The 18,788-nt window shown below is 44.0% G+C and overlaps 1 protein-coding gene across 3 annotated transcripts in view; it reads right to left on the bottom strand.

Annotated features, from left to right (window-relative positions):
* The window catches only part of LOC124042857 (ER membrane protein complex subunit 5-like), a 46,572-nt gene extending 37,130 nt beyond the window's left edge, over window positions 1–9,442 (bottom strand). For 2 of the 3 annotated variants that reach the window (XM_046360991.1, XM_046360989.1), the window contains exon 1: window positions 9,061–9,365. In XM_046360991.1, the coding sequence (XP_046216947.1) occupies window positions 9,061–9,139 (79 nt within the window). In that variant the 5' untranslated portion in view covers window positions 9,140–9,365. Of the gene's footprint in view, window positions 1–9,060 lie in introns of all 3 variants that reach the window. The other variant, XM_046360990.1, reaches the window with a different exon arrangement.
* Window positions 9,443–18,788: the final 9,346 nt, after the last annotated feature.

The raw sequence follows: 18,788 nt of genomic DNA, 5'->3' as shown, positions 1-18,788 counted from the left end.
TCTCTGTCGTTCCGTTCCTGCTCCCAGCTGTTCCTATTCCCCTAATCATCATTTAGTCTTCCCACACCTGTTCCCGATCCTTTCCCCTGATTAGAGTCCCTATTTATTCCTTTGTGATCCGTTCCTGTTCCGTCGGTTCCTTGTTTTGTATTCACCATGCTGTGATTGCGTTTCGCCCTGTCCTGTCGTGTTTTTGCCGTGATTGTGTATCACCCTGTCCTGTCGTGTTTTGTGCCTTCTTCAGACGCTGCGTGTGAGCAGGTGTCTCCAGTTGACTACGGCCTGCGCCTACCCGAAGCGACCTGCAGTCTGTGGCCGCTTCTCCAGTTGTTTTCCCCTCTACTAATCTAGAGGATTTCAGTTATTCGGTTTTGAACATTAATAAACTCTGTTTCTGTTAAGTCGCGTTTGGGTCCTCCTTCACCTGCATGACAGAAGGAACCGACCAAGGAATGGACCCAGCGACTTCAGACGCTCGTTACACTGCCGTCGAGATCCAAGGAGCCATGCTCGGCAGACACGAGCAGGAATTGTCTGCTGCTCGCCATGCCGTGGAGAACCTGGCCGCTCAGGTTTCCGACCTCTCTGGACAGTTCCAGAGTCTACGTCTCGTGCCACCTGTTACTCCCTGGCCTGCCGAGCCTCCAGAACCCAGGGTTAATAACCCACCTTGCTACTCCGGGCAGCCCACTGAGTAGCCGCTCCTTTCACGCAGTGTGAGATTGTGTTCTCTCTCCAACCCCACACATACTTCTAGAGAGAGCTCGGTTGCTTACGCCATTTCACTTACTGGCCGGGCTCGAGAATGGGGCACAGCTATCTGGGAGGCAAGGGCTGATTGGGCTCTAACAGATTCCAGAACTTTAAAGAGGAGATGATTCGGGTTTGACCGTTCAGTTTTTGGTGAGGAGGCTTCTAGGGCCCTGGCTTCCTTATGCCAAGGTGAACGGTCCATAACGGATTATTCCATTGAGTTTCGCACTCTTGCTGCCTCTAGTGAGTGGAACGAGCCGGCGCTGCTCGCTCAGTTTTCTGGAGTGGGACTCCACGCATGTTAAGGATGAGATTCTCTCCCGGGAGGTTCCTTCAGATGTGGACTCTTTGATTGCTCTCGCCATCCGCATAGAACGACGGGTGATCTTCGTCACCGGGCTCGTGGAAGAGAGCTCGCATCAACGGTGTTTCCCTGCTCCGCATCGCAACCATCTCCTCCTCTGGCTTTGAGACTGAGCCCATGCAGCTGGGAGGGATTCGCATCTCGAATAAAGAGAGGGAACAGAGGATCACCAACCGCCTGTGCCTCTATTGCGGAGTTGCTGGACATTTTGTTATTTCATGTCCAGTAAGAGGCCAGAGCCCATCAGTAAGCGGAGGGCTACTGGTGAGCGCTACTACTCAGGTCCCTTCATCTAGATCTTGTACTACTATGTCGGTCCATCTACGCTGGACCGGTTCGGGTGCTACATGCAGTGCTTTGATTGACTCTGGGGCTGAGGGTTGTTTCATGGACGAAGCATGGGCTCGGAAACATAACATTCCTTTCAGGACTGCTAGACAGGCCTACGCCCATGTTTGCCTTAGATGGTAGTCATCTTCCCAGTATCAAATTTGAGACACTACCTTAACTCTCACAGTATCTGGTAACTACAGTGAGACTATGTCTTTGATTTTCCGCTCACCGTTTACACCTGTTGTTTTGGGTCACCCTGGCTTGTATGTCATAATCCTTCTATTAATTGGTCTAGTAATTCTATCCTATCCTGGAACGTTTCTTGTCATGTGAAGTGTTTAATGTCTGCCATCCTCCCATTTCTTCTGTCCCTACTTCCAGGAGGAACCTGGCGATTTGACAGGGAGTGCCGGAGGAATATCATGATCTGCGCACGGTCTTCAGTCGGTCCCGAGCCAACTCCCTTCCCTCCTCACCGGGTCGATGATTGTAGTATTGATCTCCTTCCGGGGACTACCTCCTCGAGGTAGACTATACTCTCTGTCGGCTCCCGAACGTAAGGCTCTCGAGAGGATTATTTGTCTGTGTCTCTTGACGCCGTACCATAGTGCCTTCTTCCTCTCCGGCCGGGGCGGGGTTCTTTGTTAAGAAGAAGGACGTACTCTGCGCCCCTGCGTGATTATCGAGGCTGAATGACATAACGGTTATGACCGCATTCAGCTCCCTTATGTCATCAGCCTTCGAGATTCTGCAGGGAGCCAGGTGCTTTACTGCTGGACCTTCGTGAACGCTTACCATCTCGTGCGCATCAGAGAGGGGGACGAGTGGAAAACGGCGTTTAATACCCGTTAGGCATTTTGAGTACCGGTTCTGCCGTTGTCTTCGCCAATGCGCCAGCTGTTTTTCAGGCATTAGTTAATGATGTTCTGAGAGACATGCTGAACATTTTTGTTTTTGTCTATCTTGACGATATCCTGATTTTTCTCCGTCACTCGAGATTCATGTTCAGCACGTTCGACGTGTTCTACAGCGCCTTTTAGAGAATTGTCTCTACGTAAAGGCTGAGAAGTGCTCTTTTCATGTCTCCTCCGTTACTTTTCTCGGTTCCGTTATTTCCGCTGAAGGCATTCAGATGGATTCCGCTAAGGTCCAAGCTGTCAGTGATTGGCCCGTTCCAAGGTCACGTGTCGAGTTGCAGCGCTTTTTAGGTTTCGCTAATTTCTATCGGCGTTTCATTCGTAATTTCGGTCAAGTTGCTGCCCCTCTCACAGCTCTTACTTCTGTCAAGACGTGTTTTAAGTGGTCCGGTTCCGCCCAGGGAGCTTTTGATCTTCTAAAAGAACGTTTTACGTCCGCTCCTATCCTCGTTACTCCTGACGTCACTAGACAATTCATTGTCGAGGTTGGCGCTTCAGAGGTAGGCGTGGGAGCCATTCTATCCCAGCGCTTCCAGTCTGACGATAAGGTTCATCCTTGCGCTTATTTTTCTCATCGCCTGTCGCCATCTGAGCGCAACTATGATGTGGGTAACCGTGAACTGCTCGCCATCCGCTTAGCCCTAGGCGAATGGCGACAGTGGTTGGAGGGGCGACCGTTCCTTTTGTCGTTTGGACAGACCATAAGAACCTTGAGTACATCCGTTCTGCCAAACGACTTAATGCCCGTCAAGCTCGTTGGGCGTTGTTTTTCGCTCGTTTCGAGTTTGTGATTTCTTACCGTCCGGGTAGCAAGAACACCAAGCCTGATGCCTTATCCCGTCTGTTTAGTTCTTCTGTGGCTTCTACTGATCCCGAGGGATTCTTCCTTATGGGCGTGTTGTCGGGTTAACAGTCTGGGGAATTGAAAGACAGGTTAAGCAAGCACTCACGCACACTGCGTCGCCGCGCGCTTGTCCTAGTAACCTCCTTTTCGTTCCTGTTTCCACTCGTCTGGCTGTTCTTCAGTGGGCTCACTCTGCCAAGTTAGCTGGTCATCCCGGTGTTCGAGGCACTCTTGCGTCTATTCGCCAGCGCTTTTGGTGGCCGACTCAGGAGCGTGACACGCGCCGTTTCGTGGCTGCTTGTTCGGACTGCGCGCAGACTAAGTCGGGTAACTCTCCTCCTGCCGGTCGTCTCAGACCGCTCCCCATTCCTTCTCGACCATGGTCTCACATTGCCTTAGACTTCATTACCGGTCTGCCTTTGTCTGCGGGGAAGACTGTGATTCTGACGGTTGTCGATAGGTTCTCTAAGGCGGCACATTTCATTCCCCTCGCTAAACTTCCTTCCGCTAAGGAGACGGCACAAATCATTATTGAGAATGTATTCAGAATTCATGGCCTCCCGTTAGACGCCGTTTCAGACAGAGGCCCGCAATTCACGTCACAGTTTTGGAGGGAGTTCTGTCGTTTGATTGGTGCGTCCGTCAGTCTCTCTTCCGGGTTTCATCCCCAGTCTAACGGTCAAGCAGAGAGGGCCAATCAGACGATTGGTCGCATACTACGCAGCCTTTCTTTCCAGAAACCCTGCGTCTTGGGCAGAACAGCTCCCCTGGGCAGAATACGCTCACAATTCGCTTCCTTCGTCTGCTACCGGGTTATCTCCGTTTCAGAGTAGTCTGGGTTACCAGCCTCCTCTGTTCTCATCCCAGCTTGCCGAGTCCAGCGTTCCCTCCGCTCAAGCGTTTGTCCAACGTTGTGAGCGCACCTGGAGGAGGGTGAGGTCTGCACTTTGCCGTTACAGGGCACAGACGGTGAGAGCCGCCAATAAACGCAGGATTAAGAGTCCAAGGTATTGTTGCGGCCAGAGAGTGTGGCTTTCCACTCGCAACCTTCCTCTTACGACAGCTTCTCGTAAGTTGACTCCGCGGTTCATTGGTCCGTTCCGTGTCTCCCAGGTCGTCAATCCTGTCGCTGTGCGACTGCTTCTTCCGCGACATCTTCGTCGCGTCCATCCCTGTCTTCCATGTCTCCTGTGTTAAGCCCTTTCTTCGCACCCCCGTTCGTCTTCCCTCCCCCCTCCCGTCCTTGTCGAGGCGCACCTATTTACAAGGTACATAAGATTATGGACATGCGTTCTCGGGGACAGGGTCACCAATACCTAGTGGATTGGGAGGGTTACGGTCCTGAGGAGAGGAGTTGGGTTCCGTCTCGGGACGTGCTGGACCGTTCGCTCATCGATGATTTCCTCCGTTGCCGCCAGGATTCCTCCTCGAGTGCGCCAGGAGCGCTCGGTGAGTGGGGGGTACTGTCATGTTTGTCATTTATTGTCATGTCTTGTCCCTGTGCTCCCCATGCTATTCGTTTCCCTCTGCTGGTCTTGTTTGGTTCTATCCCTCTCTCTCCCCCTCCCTCTCTCACTCTCTCGCTCTCTCTTCTCTCTGTCGTTCCGTTCCTGCTCCCAGCTGTTCCTCAATCAAGTTTGTTGACTACACAAGAGTGGTAGGCCTGAATACTAACAACGAGGGACTACAGGGAGTAGGTCAGAGCCAGGAAAATAACCTCTCTCTTAACAAATCGAAGGAGCTTATCCTGGACTACAGGAGACAGAAGAGAAATCACACCCGATCCTCAGGGCCGCAGTGGATAGGGTCAAAAGTGGAGGTCGGACGATTAATCGGAATGGCCGATTAATTTGGGCCGATTTCAAGTTTTCATAACAATCGAAAATCGGTATTTTTGGGCGCCGATTATTTGTATAAAAAAAATTCCACCTTCATTTAACTAGGCAAGTCAGTTAAACAACACATTCTTATTTCCAATGACGGCCTAGGAACGAGGCAGAACGACAGATTTTTACCTTGTCAGCTTGGGGATACAATCTTGCAACCTTACAGTTAACTAGTCCTTCGCTCTAACCACCTGCCTCACGAGGAGACTGACTGCCTGTTACGTGAATGCAGTAAGCCAAGGTAAGTTGCAAACTTAGCATTAAACTTATCTTATAAAAAACAATCAATCAACGACTGTCGTTGCTCCAATGTGTACTTAACCATAAATATCAATGCCTTTCTTAAAATCAATACACAATTCTATATTTTTAAACCTGCATATTTAACCAAAATAATTCCAGGTTAGCAGGCAATATTAACCAGGTGAAATTGTGTCACTTCTCTTGCGTTCATTGCACACAGAGTCAGGGTTTATGTAACAGTTTGGGCTGCCTGGCTCTTTGCGAACTAATTTGCCAGAATTTTACACAATATTCAAGGTTGTGCAATGTAACAGGAATATTTAGACACATGGATGCCACCCGTTAGAAAAATTACAGAACGGAATAAACATTTTGTTTGAGGTGATAAGTTTCCGGATTTGACCTAAGGCTCATATTTCTGTGTGTTTATTATAGTTAAGTCTATGATTTAATATTTGATAGAGCAGTCTGACTGAGGGGTGGTAGGCAGCAGCAGGCTCGTAATAGTCAAAGGTATATGGTTTAGAGAGAAATAGTCGATGCGTTATAATTTCTGTAATAACTTGCGGCTGAACTTGAAGGGGTTCCTTCGTTATTTTACCATTCATGTCTTCCATAGAGAAGGTTTTGATCTAATTCAAATAAGGTCTGTGTTTTGTGCAGGCTTAAACCGCCTAGGCGTTTTGATACCAGTGTAAATCTCACTAGGATAAGGTAACGTTTGTCAAAATATTTTCATAAATCTACTCTACAAAAAAAAAAAAAGATCTTCGCTTATATTTAGCCAATATTGATCAGAGTTACCTTGTCCTATGGATATCTACACAGTTATAAAATTGGCAAGGTGTTATAAGCATACACAAAACACAGACCTTATTTTAAGTTAATCTAAAAACTCTCCAGTATCATTGTCACTTCAGAGCTCTGTGCGTGTTTTACAGATGGCAGAGAAAAGCAGAGGACCAGTGTGGGACTATTACATGGAATTGGCACCAGGGAAAGCAAGTCTTGTTTGTGATAAGGACAAGCATGGGGTCAGCAACGGCTAAATCAAGAAATACCACCAACCTGTGGAATCACCTTAAGAACACCCATCCAAAAGCCCACAATGTATTATATTAAGTTAAAATTAGTGGTCATTGTTCGTTAAGTATTGTAGCAATTGTCATTATTACAAAAATTTGTATATACACACACACACATTTTTAAAAATTGGCTGATTAATCGGTATCAGCCTTTTTTTTGTCTTCCAATAATCGGTATCAGCGTTGAAAAATCATAAATCGGTCGACCTCTATTCAAAAGCTTTACGTTCCTCGGTGTGCACATCACTGAGGACCTGAAATTGTCTCGCCACACCGACATCGTGGTGAAGGCACAAAAATGCCTCTACAACCTCAGGCAGCTAAAAAAATTAGCCATGGCCCCTAACCAGTGGTGTAGTACTCGAGACCGGTCTCGGTTTTGTCTCTGTGTTGGATACATTTTTACCCTGTCTTGACTTGGTCTCAGAAAATGACAACTAGTCATTTCTTACCGAGACCAGTAGAGTGAAAACGAATAATTATCAGCTCCCATTCAGCCAGCCCATAAAACCACTTCGCCAGGCTAATGTAGTCACACTCCTTCACGACACAATATCTTATTGTCTATTGAGACCTGGGCTTCCTACTTTACTTGTAACATTACTGTTCTTTACTTTCGTTGAAAAATATCCTCAAGTTCATCAGAATTTCCTTGACTCGCTGGTAGGGAAGAGTGGGGTACATTGTTTGAAAGTTGCATGCTCACTATTAATAAGTGGTGACTGGGGGAAGTCTCAGACCCCTAGCCGGTCTCCCGGTTCTGACTTGAATCAGTCTCAGTTTAGGTGGTCTCGAACACAACACTGCCACCAAGACCCTCAAACTCTACAGCTGCACCATTAGAGCATTCTGTCAGGCTGCATCACCGCCTGGTACGGCAACTAATCTGCCCTCAACCACACAGCTCTCCAGAGGGTGGTGCAGGCAGCCCAACGCATCACAATGCTGCCTGCCCTCCTGGACATCTACAGCACATGGTGTCAAAGGAAGGCCAAGAAGATCATAAAGGACTTCAGCCACCCGACTGTCCCGAGCCACTGACTGTTCACTCAGCTATTGCCCAACAGAGACAGGACAGCTGCATCTTCGCTCAGACCGAGAGGCTAAAAAACAGCTTGTATTACCAGGCCATCACTGTTGAACAGCTATCGCTAGCCGTCTACCAGGTGATGCTTACTCACACAAAACACACAAGCTATCACACACACTACATACTCACAAACACATACACAAAGCCAATGCTGTCCCACGCTATAGATATTAAACCGACATAGCTCATAATATTTCTACTGTACATTGTATTTTATTTACACTGGATTATTGACAGACAGTGCCTATAAGGTCAGCATCCCGGAAGGCCAGCATCGCCTCTTCACTGTTGCCGTTGAGACTGGTGTTTTGCAGGTACTATTTAATGAAGCTGCCAGTAGCGGATTTGTGAGGCATCCTGTTTTTCAAACTAGACACGGTAATGTGCTTGTCCTCTTGCTCAGTTGTGCACCAGGACCTCCCACTCCTCTTTCTATTCTGGTTAGAGAGTTATCGCTGTTCTGTGAATGGAGTAGCACACAGCGTTGTACAAGATCTTCAGTTTCTTTGCAATTTCTCGCATGGAATAGCCATCATTTCTCAGAACAATAGTAGACTGACGAGTTTCAGAAGAAAGGTCTTTGTTTCTGGCCATTTTGAGCCTGTAATCGAACCCACAAATGCTGATGCTCCAGATACTCAGTCTAAAGAAGACCCGTTTTATTGCTTCTTTAATCAGAACAGCAGTTTTCAGCTGTGTGAACAATTGCATAAAGGTTATAATGATCAATTAGCCTTTTAAAATTATAAACTTGAATTAGCTAACACAACGTGTCATTGATGATTGCTGATAATGGGCCTATGTAGATATTCCATAAAAATAGCTTGAATTTGTATTTAAAATGTGCCGTTTCCAGCTACGATAGTCATTTACAACATTGACAATGTCTACAATGTATTTCTGATCAAGTTGATGTTATTTTAATGGACAAAAAAATGCGCTTTTCTTTTTTTTTAAACAAGGACATTTCTAAACTTCTGAACGGTAGTGTATGAACTTTTTTACATTCAATTCTAGCTGATCTGGTGTAAATTCTCACATAGTACATACGTAGATTGCATTGGAATACTGCCTCGGTGCTATTTGTATTAATCAGATTCATCCCGCAGTTCTTGATTCCCTGTCTTTTTCCCCTTGCAGTAAAATTCCTTGTTTTCACTTGAATACGTGAAAGTTACGTACGGCAAAACAGACCGCGTTGGCAGCATACATTGTTAGCTAGCTAGCTACTGTAACGTCAGTAGCTTTGGGACACATAAACGTGTCTGTGAACTAAAACATGTTCTGTCCCGACGGTACCAGCTAGCTGCATACTATGCCAATAATATGACATGCTAAATCGCTAGCTAGTAGTTAGCCATCTGGTTTAAGGATAATTCTTAATCGCTTGATAAACTGGTTTGGTTTATCTTTAACGAAAGTTAGCTAGCACGCGCTAGTTATAACAGGCCGCAGTACACTGCATGGTTGATATCTGACTGTGTATTTTGATCTAAACAGCTAAATAAAAGGCCAGATATGTGTATCTTATTGTATCGCACTTACGTTGTGCCGCTGAGAAAGCAGCATGAGCCAGGGCAAATAGACCAACCCCTACGACATCTCTCCAAAAAGACGAAACCATGTTCAAGAGAAGTGATCAATGTTTCTTCTTCGATGGGGTTTAAGGGCGGTTGGTATCCAATGTTAATGTTGCATTACCACCACCAGCTGGACGGGGTATTGAATAAGACAAAAAAAACATTATGGGAAAAACGACATAATACAAAATTAAACACTTCAACTAAGAAAAACCATCCCACCTCTTCAATCACAGTCCACTGCTAAATACATCCATACACAAGCTCAGGGGCCTGTGATGGCGGAACATTCACTGACAGGATTTCCTGCACTGGCTTCGGCTGTGAAATCACAACACCCAAAAAACGTTCAGCAGCAATCAAATTTCTTCTACTTCTCCTCTTGTGCTGTACAATTTTTTTTACCATATCAATAAAAATACAACGTCCACCTTTTTAACATGTAGCATTTCAATAGTCTTTGTTTTTATTTAACTTTTATTTAACTAGGCAATTTAATACATTCTTATTTTCAATGACGGCCTAGGAACAGTGGGTTAACTGCCTTGTTCAGGGGCAGAACAACTGATTTTTACCTTGTCAGCTCAGGGATTCAATCTAGCAACCTTTCGGTTACTAGCCCAACACTCTTAACTACTCGGCTACCTGCCGCCTCACTGTCCTTTGTATTCATGTTACCTGATTAAATTGCTGTACAATATGATCTTGTTGCCGTCTGATGCACATGCAGATGTCATAAATCAGCACTGCAGAGCTCTCCCTGTACTATGCCGTGCCTTGATTCTATTACTGTTGATGATATCTAGAAATGTGCATGTTCACCCTGGCCCACCTACTGTTGCTAGCCCCAATTCTGACTTGCGCTCTGATATCTGCTTCACTGATTTCTGATTTCTGCTTATAACCTAAAATGGATCAATTGAAAGTGTGGGTTCACAGCTCCAATCCAGATGTGTTAGTCATTACTGAGACGTGGTTAAGGAAGAGTGTTTTGAATATTGATGTTAACCTTTCTGTTTATAACCTTTTTCTGCAAGACATATCTTCCAAAGGTGGGGGAGTGGCAATCTTTACCAAGGATCACCTTCAGTGCTCGGTTGTCTCCACAAAGTCTGTCCACAAACAATTTGATATGCTGGTTTTAAGCTATAAACTTTCAAATAGCTCTTTGTTGACTGTTGCTGGGTGCTATCGTCCTCCATCAGCACCGGCCTGTACCCTACATGCCCTAAGCTCTCTCCTTGCCCCGTACACTAAGTCTGAATTTGTCCTGCTAGGTGACCTAAACTGGGACATGCTTAAACCACGGGACCAAGTCCTAAAGCATTGGGACTCCCTAAATCTTACTCAGATTATCACCAATCCCACAAGGTATGACTCCAAACACCTAGAAAAGGCTACTCTCCTCAATGTTATCCTTACAAATAATCTTGATAGGTATCAGTCTGGTGTTTTCTGTAATGACCTTAGTGATCACTGTTTTACAGCCTGTGTTTGTAAGGCCTGCGAGTGAAACAACCTGTCCTGATTTGTCATAGACGCTTGCTACAAAACTTTAATGAGCAAGCCTGAAGCAAGCATGAACTGGCCTCTGTAAAATGATATAGCTTCAGCTTGATCCCCTCTGTCGAAGAAGCTTGGACCTTCTTTTTTGTTATTTTCAGTGCTATTGTTAACAAACACGCCCCTGTGAGAATGAGAATTAAAAACAGGTTCAGACCCTGGTTCGACCGTGATCTTGCAGAGTTACTCCACCTCAGGAATTGCATTTGGTGAAAAGCTTGGCACATGCATACTTAGACTGACTGGCTATCGTTCAGGCAAATGAGAAATAAGTGCACTCAGGCTATCCAGAAGGCCAAAGTTAGTTACTTTAAGGAGCAGTTCTCTCTCTGTGGGTCTAACCCCAAGAAGTTCTGGAAAACGGTTAAGGACCTGGAGAATAAACCCTCCTCCTCACAGCTGCCCATGTCCCTTAATGTTGATGATGTGGTTGTTACAGACAAGAAGCACATGGCTGAGGTCTTTAATCACCACTTCATTAAGTCAGGATTCCTATTTGACTCAGCCATGCCTCCTTGCCCATCCAACCTTTCCTCATCTCCCACCCCTTCTAATGCAACTATCCCCGATGCTTCTCCCTCTTTTTCCCCTGCCCCGCTACAAAGTTTCACCCTGCAGGCAGTCACTGAGTCCGAGGTGCTAAAGGAGCTCCTTAAACTTGACCCCAAACTTTAGACCGTTTCTTCTTTAAGGTTGCTGCCCCTATCATCGCAAAGCCTGTCTCTCCTTTCTGGGGAGCTTCCCATTGCTTGGAAGGCAGCCACAGTTCATCCTTTATTTCAAGGCAGAGATCAAGCTGATCCTAACTGTTATAGGCCTATTTCTAGTTTGCCCTGTTTATCAAAAGTGTTGGAAAAGCTTGTCAATAATCAACTGACTGGCTGATCTGGTTTCTACTCAGGTTATGGATGTGTCCCTGCAACCTTAAAGGTCCTCAATGCCCTTGATTCTAAGCAATATTGTGCTGCTATTTTGATTGACTTGGCCAAAGCTTTTGATATGGTAGACCATTCCATTTTTGTGTTCCGGCTAAGGAGCATTGGTGTCTCTGAGGGGTCTTTGGCCTGGTTTGCTAACTACCTCTCTCAAAGAGTGCAGTGTATAAAGTCAGAAAATCTGCTGTCTCAACCCTAGGCCCCACTCTTTTCTCAATTGACATCAACAACATAGCTCAGGCAGTAAGAAGCTCTTCGCATCCATTTATATGCAGATGATACAGACTTATACTCAGCTGGCCCCTCCCCAAATTGTGTGTTAAATGCTCTACAACAAAGTTTCCTTAGTGTCCATCAAGCTTTCTCTACCTGTCACGTTCTGACCTTAGAGAGCCTTTTTATTTCTCTATTTGGTTAGGTCAGGGTGTGATTTGGGTGGGTATGGTTCCCAATCAGAAGCAGCTGTCTATCGTTGTCTCTGATTGAGGATCATACTTAGGCAGCCTTTTTTCCACCTTTAGTTTGTGGGATCTTGTTTGTGTGTAGTTGCTTTCTGCACTGCATGTAGAGTTACGCTAGTTTTTTTTTTTTTTTTTTCTTCCCCCAGTGTCATTTAAATTAAAGTAAAATGTACGCCTACGATGCTGCACTTTGGTCCAATCCATCTCTAAACAAAAGTGACACTACCCTTACCTTGTTCTGAACACCTCCAAAACAAAGGTCACGTGGTTTGGTAAGAAAGCCCTTCTTCCCACAGGTGTTATTACTACCTCTGAGGGTTTAGAGCTTGAGGTACTCACCTCATACAAGTACTTGGGATTATGGCTAGATGGTGCTGTCCTTCTCTCAGCACATATCAAAGCTGCAGGCTAAGTTTAAATCTAGACTTGGTTTCCTCTTGTAATCACTCCTCTTTCACCCCAGTTGCCAAACTATGCCTGATTCAGATGACCATCCTACCCATGCTAGATTACGGAGACAATTTATATATCGGCAGGTAAGGGTGCTCTAGATGTTCTTTACCATTTGGCCATCAGATTTGCCACCAATGCTCCATATAGGACACATCACTGCGCTCTACTCCTCTCTAAACCGGTCATCTCTGTATACCTGTTGCAAGATCCACTGGTTGATGCTTATTTATAAAACCCTCTTAAGGCCTCCCTCCCCCCTATCTGAGATATCTACTGCAGCCCTCATTCTCCACATACAACACTCGTTCTGCCAGTCACATTCTGTTAAAGTTCCCCAAAGCACACACATCCCTGGGTCGCTCCTCTTTTCAGTTCGCTGCAGCTAGTGACAGGAACGAGCTGCAACAAACACTCAAACTGGACAGTTTTATCTCACTCTTCATTCAAAGACTTAATCATGGACACTCTTACTGACAGTTGTGGCTGCTTTGTATGATGTATTGTTGTCTCTACCTTCTTGACCTTCGTGCTGTTGACTTTGCCCAATAACACTGTAAAGAATGACCCACGGGTTTAGTAAATATTGCATAAGGAATCAATGATTTTTTTCTTAAAATTATTTGTTTTTGGTTTTCCTTACATTTTGGAATATAATACTTAATTTGTGTTGATAAAGACTCATTTGCAAATAAAAATCCAAGATAATAATGCTGCTAAATTAGAAAAAATATTTCTAAGTAACAACCAACAATTTAAAAATATGATATTCAAAGTATCATTATGTTGGACTGACATGCTGAATCTAGTTCTGAATGTCAATTGTGCTTGGAACATTTCAACAGACTTTGTCTTGATCTTTCTCCTCTGGAATGGCCATGAGGCAAGTAAGGACCAAATTATAACTTGGAATGTAGTCTGTCTACACATATTTTCGACGAAATTTCAAAAATATTTGTGGAAAAAGTTAGATAATATTATTAAATTACGAAAAGCCTTTAGCTAGCTATATTGCCAGAGTATGTTATGTTTGCATGTTGATAACCTAGCTAGTGTTGATAAAAGGATATGTAGAAGGGTGAGCCGGTTAAGGATCGATTCAGACAAGGTGGTAGATTGTACGACAAGCGACAGGTTTATTCAGAGTAAAGATATCTGGTACAGCGTATATACGGGCCCCTCTGTTAGCTCATCAGAGACTAGCAAAAAGGACCCTTGCTAACAGTGAGTACAAGCTTCATATACACAACAAAGTAGGTTGATTTCTAGGAGATCGGATCTTTGGATTGGATCAGGCTGGGGTGTAGTCATCCGGCATTGGCTCTGTTGTCTGTCCGTCATCGTAGAATCCTGCCATGCCTGTTCTTGGTCGTCACACCATGTTCAGCTGAAAAGGAGATCTGGTGTGTGCGCTATCTTCAGTCACACAATGTTCGGCTGGGAGGGAGATTGTGTGTGTGCTAGTTTGTCTCTAAGTCTAGGCTTTCTGCCAGTCTGTGGGTGTCCTCGGCAGCTATGTGTGTATTGTATGTGCGTCGTCCCTGTCTTCTGGGGTCAGTGTGTAAGAGCGTATGCATGCATCCCTGTCCTGTTCTCAAGAGTCCGTGTGTAATGTGTGTGCGTCCCTATCTTCAGGGGAGTTATGGCCGAACTCCCGGCTAGCACCTGTGGCTAGGAGTATCCTGTTGTGACAGTGTTCTGGATGATCTAAGTGAGTGTGTGTGTGAGAAATATCCTGTATGGGGCCCAACCTGTTTTACTATGAAAATACGTTGTCCCAGCTATAGTAGTGTAATGTCACCTACATAAGGAATTAGCAGTCCTCTACACTAGTTAACGGCCGTGATTGTCTATAGTTAGCTAGTGGTGGGCATGCTACTAACTTAGCTAGTAAGTTAGCAGTGCAGAACACATGGTGCCCATGCAATTTAATGTTTACCTGCTAGGCAAGCTCGCCAGGCAGAGACAGGAACGAACAATTACGTAGCTTTCTACACCTCTCCTTGCAGAAACCTTGTTGTTCACATATTCACAACATGTTCAAGGAAGCAGTGCAAACCTTGACCTTGTGCAGAAGCCATTTAGTCAATAATCTAACAGCCAAACTAGCTAAATGAAACTGGGCTGGCTAGTAAGATAGATAACAAGTAGCTCTTCCAAATCAGCTAGGATTGAGATGTGTCTGCTAGCTATCTAAAGCTGAAGTCGAGTTTTATTGTCCTTACATTGTCATAGATTTTAATACAACTCCTCTTTTTTAGGTAACGTTATAGGTATTCACGTATTCAAATGTTCCTGAGTACTGGACAGACCATATTTTCCAGAATACATTGACAAAGTATGTAAATATCTTCAAATGTCTGTGTTTTTTGATTGTAGCTCACATTAGGGCTTGTAAAGCCCTATGATTTCTACAATGCGGATCCAGGAATTTAAACAGAATACACGGTACCCCTCCGACAGGATACGCAGGATATTTTTATTACAGTTTCCCAATATTAGTGTGAATAATAGGTATTAGATATATACTGTTTTTTTTAAATAAACCAAATGGATTGAACAAGTTAGGCAACAAAAAGTTAACACAGAATTTCAGAAAATAAAACAGCAAAAGTATTTCATAGGGCCCTATTAGTGTTTTACACAATGCGTTGTCGCCCAGGCAGGTATTGACAATGTGTGTCTTCCTTATTTTAGAATGAGAGTATATGGGATGTGATAATGGTTTAAGCTTATATATACACACACAAAAATAATTGATTGTATCTTAATTCCGTAGGAATCAGGCGGCACATGCAATGTAAGATGCAATGATCTGCAGTTTTGCTGCATTCAAATAAACAGAACTTTTGAATCACTATAGACTGAGGCATGGACATAATCGAACACTGCCCTTCCTCCACCCAGATTGCATCTGTTCCTTCAAAACATGGGGTTCCCTTAAGGTACATTTGTCAAGGCAACTGGCAAGTCAGTAAGGCCAGGAGAGGTCTTTTCTTTAAAATGTTAAATTTGCAGAGCTTGCCATTTTCCAACAGATTTTAAATCTTGAACACCTTGGAAACCATCTAAAGAAACACGAAACTGTCCAATCAATCAATCAAATGTATTTCTAAAGCCCTTCTTACATCAGCTGATGTCACAGTGCTGTACAGAAACCCAGCCTAAAACCCCAAACAGCAAGCAATGCAGGTGTAGATGCACGGTGTAGAAGCATGTCCTCTGCATATTTGACAAATGCGGATTGTCGTGGACATTTCCTCTATTTACCAAATCATGGGAGCAAACCACACACACAAGTCAGAGTTAGTTATCAAAGTCCATCTTTAATTATATGAGCTCTATCACAATCATGTGACTCTCAGGTAATTCAGTGTCTCTCAGTGAATTCTCTGAGAGCCCCCTTACAATGCAACTGAGATCCTTTAATAGCAAAGAACACACATAGTCAGACAGCATAGACATAATAAATCGTTCAGCTTTGTCTCGTTACTCAAACCCCAGAACCATAAACCAATCCTCCATATCAACAGGCATATATCAAATTGTCATTTAGATACAACCAATCCTGGACAAGCTCACAGAGAGGAGTGAGGCTATAGGTTAAGATAAAAGGGAGCATGAGAATGATTCCAGACACTGCCACCCTCCTTTCCCCACTAGAAAAAGGTAGGGAGTAAAAGATGTTTACACATGATGACACTTTGACCTCTCCCCTCTCTGTGGCCCATGCAACTTAGTCTCGACATATAACAGATAACTGCAACCTCGCCACAGTATTATACAAAAATACCATTCTGATGAGAAGTAACTTACACACATTTGAATATAAAACATCTTACATATGTTACCAACAAATTCTGAATCTTCCACGACAGGATTCAGAACAAATGTATATGGTACGCTTGCATCTCATAGGAGTCGAAAACACAATCCTCATTCTCTGGGCGACTTTATAACTATAATACAAAAACACATTGACCAGTCAAATACACAAGTCCATGAGGAGGAAACTATAGAAGAACAAGAATTACAAAATGACACTGAGCAAAAAATGTCACCTTTTGCTAAAATTGGAAAGTATTTACAATGTGTCAAACAAGTATCAATGAGGGAGTAGAGGAACTGCAGTTCATATCGTGCTCTGTGTCAGGTCCAGTCATAAAATACATTGTTAATTCCTGTTTAAGGAAACATGGCTGTGTAATTGACAATTACATATTCTCAGATTTGGTTCAAGATGTCTGTGAGACAAATCCCATGAGCACAGTTTTAGGGCCGGATAGACCCCTCGCCACACCGTACAAGAGGAAGCAGTTTTTTAAGAAAGTGTTTCTGTGACGGAGCCGGTAGAATATATACTTGATGCAAAGAAAGGAAGAAGTTTACAGTATGTTCCTATTCCGCAGTCACTGTCACAAGTATTGAGCAACAAGGACATTCAGGAGAAGGCTTTAAAAAGGAGTTTTTCTCAATACGAGTATTTTTATGATGGCACACATTTCAAAGAAAATGACTGTTTATCAGGAGATGAATTAACCCTATCTTTACTTCTCTATGTTGATGACTTTGCTGTGTGCAATCCCCTTGGAACATCCCACAAAAATCACATTACAGGAGTCTATTGGGTGTTGGCAAATGTCCCATTACAGTTTAGGTCTACACTTAAGTCTATTTAGCTGTTCTCTGCAAGGCTGCTGATGTTAAAACATATGGATATGGGAAGGTGCTAGAGCCACTTTTAAAAGATCTTGCACAATTAGAGGAGGAAGGACGTTTATTCCTGTGCTGGGAAAGATACTGAAGGGCATTGTTTTTTGTGTGGTGGCAGATAATCTTGGAACCCACTCTATTGGTGGATTTGTAGAAGGTTTTAGTGCAACGCATGTCTGCAGGTTCTGTTTGGCAGAGCTATCTGTGATCCAGGTAAAAGTAGTGAGAACTGGGGCATTCCGACCCAGAACAAAGCAGCAACATTCTGAACAAATACAGACAGTTTTACAAAATCCAACCTTAATACATTGCTATGGTGTGAAAAAGCAGTGTGCTTTGGCTGAGAAATTGAAACATTTTGATGTACTGTCTGGCCATCCACCAGATGTGCTGTATGATTTTTTTTGAGGGAATCCTGCCTCTGGAACTAGCATTGTGCTTAAAGGTTTTAATCAATAATAAATATTTTACTCTGTTGGAACTCAACAATCTTAGTACACAGTTACCCTGTAAGTGGCTAGATAAAACTGACTGCCCAGAATCAATTCCTCTTGACTTGATGAATCCAAGGAAAATAAGTATTGGAGGAAATGCTCATGAAAACTAGTGCCCTACTGCATCTGCTTCCATTCATTATAGGAACTAAAATACCTGTAGGTGAACCATCATGGGAAATTGTTATGGACCTCAAAGATATTGTTGAACTTGTGGTTTCGCCAATTCACACAGAATAATCAATTTGGTACCTTGACAGCAAGATATCAGAGCACAGGCATAGATTCTTAAAGGTTTTTCCTCGGGATAGTCTTATCCCAAAACGTAATTTCATTGAACACTACCTACCTGCAGCTGATAAAGGCATTTGGAATCCTTATAGCTTTTTGGACTATACGCTATGAACCTAAACAGTTTTTAAGTGGATTGTTCGACAGACCAACAGCTTTCAAAACATTTAGCTGTCTCTTGCAGTGAAGCATCAACTAATGCTTGTGTACCATCTGCATGGCACCAATCTTGTCAAGCCTGCCCTATCTGCCACAAAGCTGTCCACTGTTGCTTTGGAAGTGTTAAAGGATGACAAAGGAAGCGGTACAATTTTATTTTCCAGATGAGACTTTTGTTCAGATGGCAAACACACTTTCCTGCAATGGTACCAACTACTCGGTTGGAATGATCCTAGCCTACGGATCGACCGGAGGTCTAGCGGACTTTGTTGAAATACTTATAATGAACGTTGTTCATGGAGAACTCGCTTTCATTGCAAAGTGTTCAGAATGCTTGGTATAATGAGCACCTTAAGGGGTTTGAGCTGGAATCTACACAGAAGCTTATGGTCATTGAGCAAAAGGAATTGGCAGACATCGTGTCGGAGATCTTTGTGGGCTATACTCGGCCTTGTCTCAGGATGGTAAGTTGGTGGTTGAAGATTTCCCTCTAGTGGTGTGGGGGCTGTGCTTTGGCAAAGTGGGTGGGGTTATATCCTTCCTGTTTGGCCCTGTCCGGGGGTGTCCTCGGATGGGGCCACAGTGTCTCCTGACCCCTCCTGTCTCAGCCTCCAGTATTTATGCTGC

The sequence above is a fragment of the Oncorhynchus gorbuscha genome, linkage group LG09 (assembly GCF_021184085.1).
Source record: "Oncorhynchus gorbuscha isolate QuinsamMale2020 ecotype Even-year linkage group LG09, OgorEven_v1.0, whole genome shotgun sequence".
Classification (NCBI taxonomy): Eukaryota; Metazoa; Chordata; class Actinopteri; order Salmoniformes; family Salmonidae; genus Oncorhynchus; species Oncorhynchus gorbuscha.
Note: the sequence above shows the minus strand (reverse complement) of the source record. Positions and strands in the feature narration are given on the sequence as shown.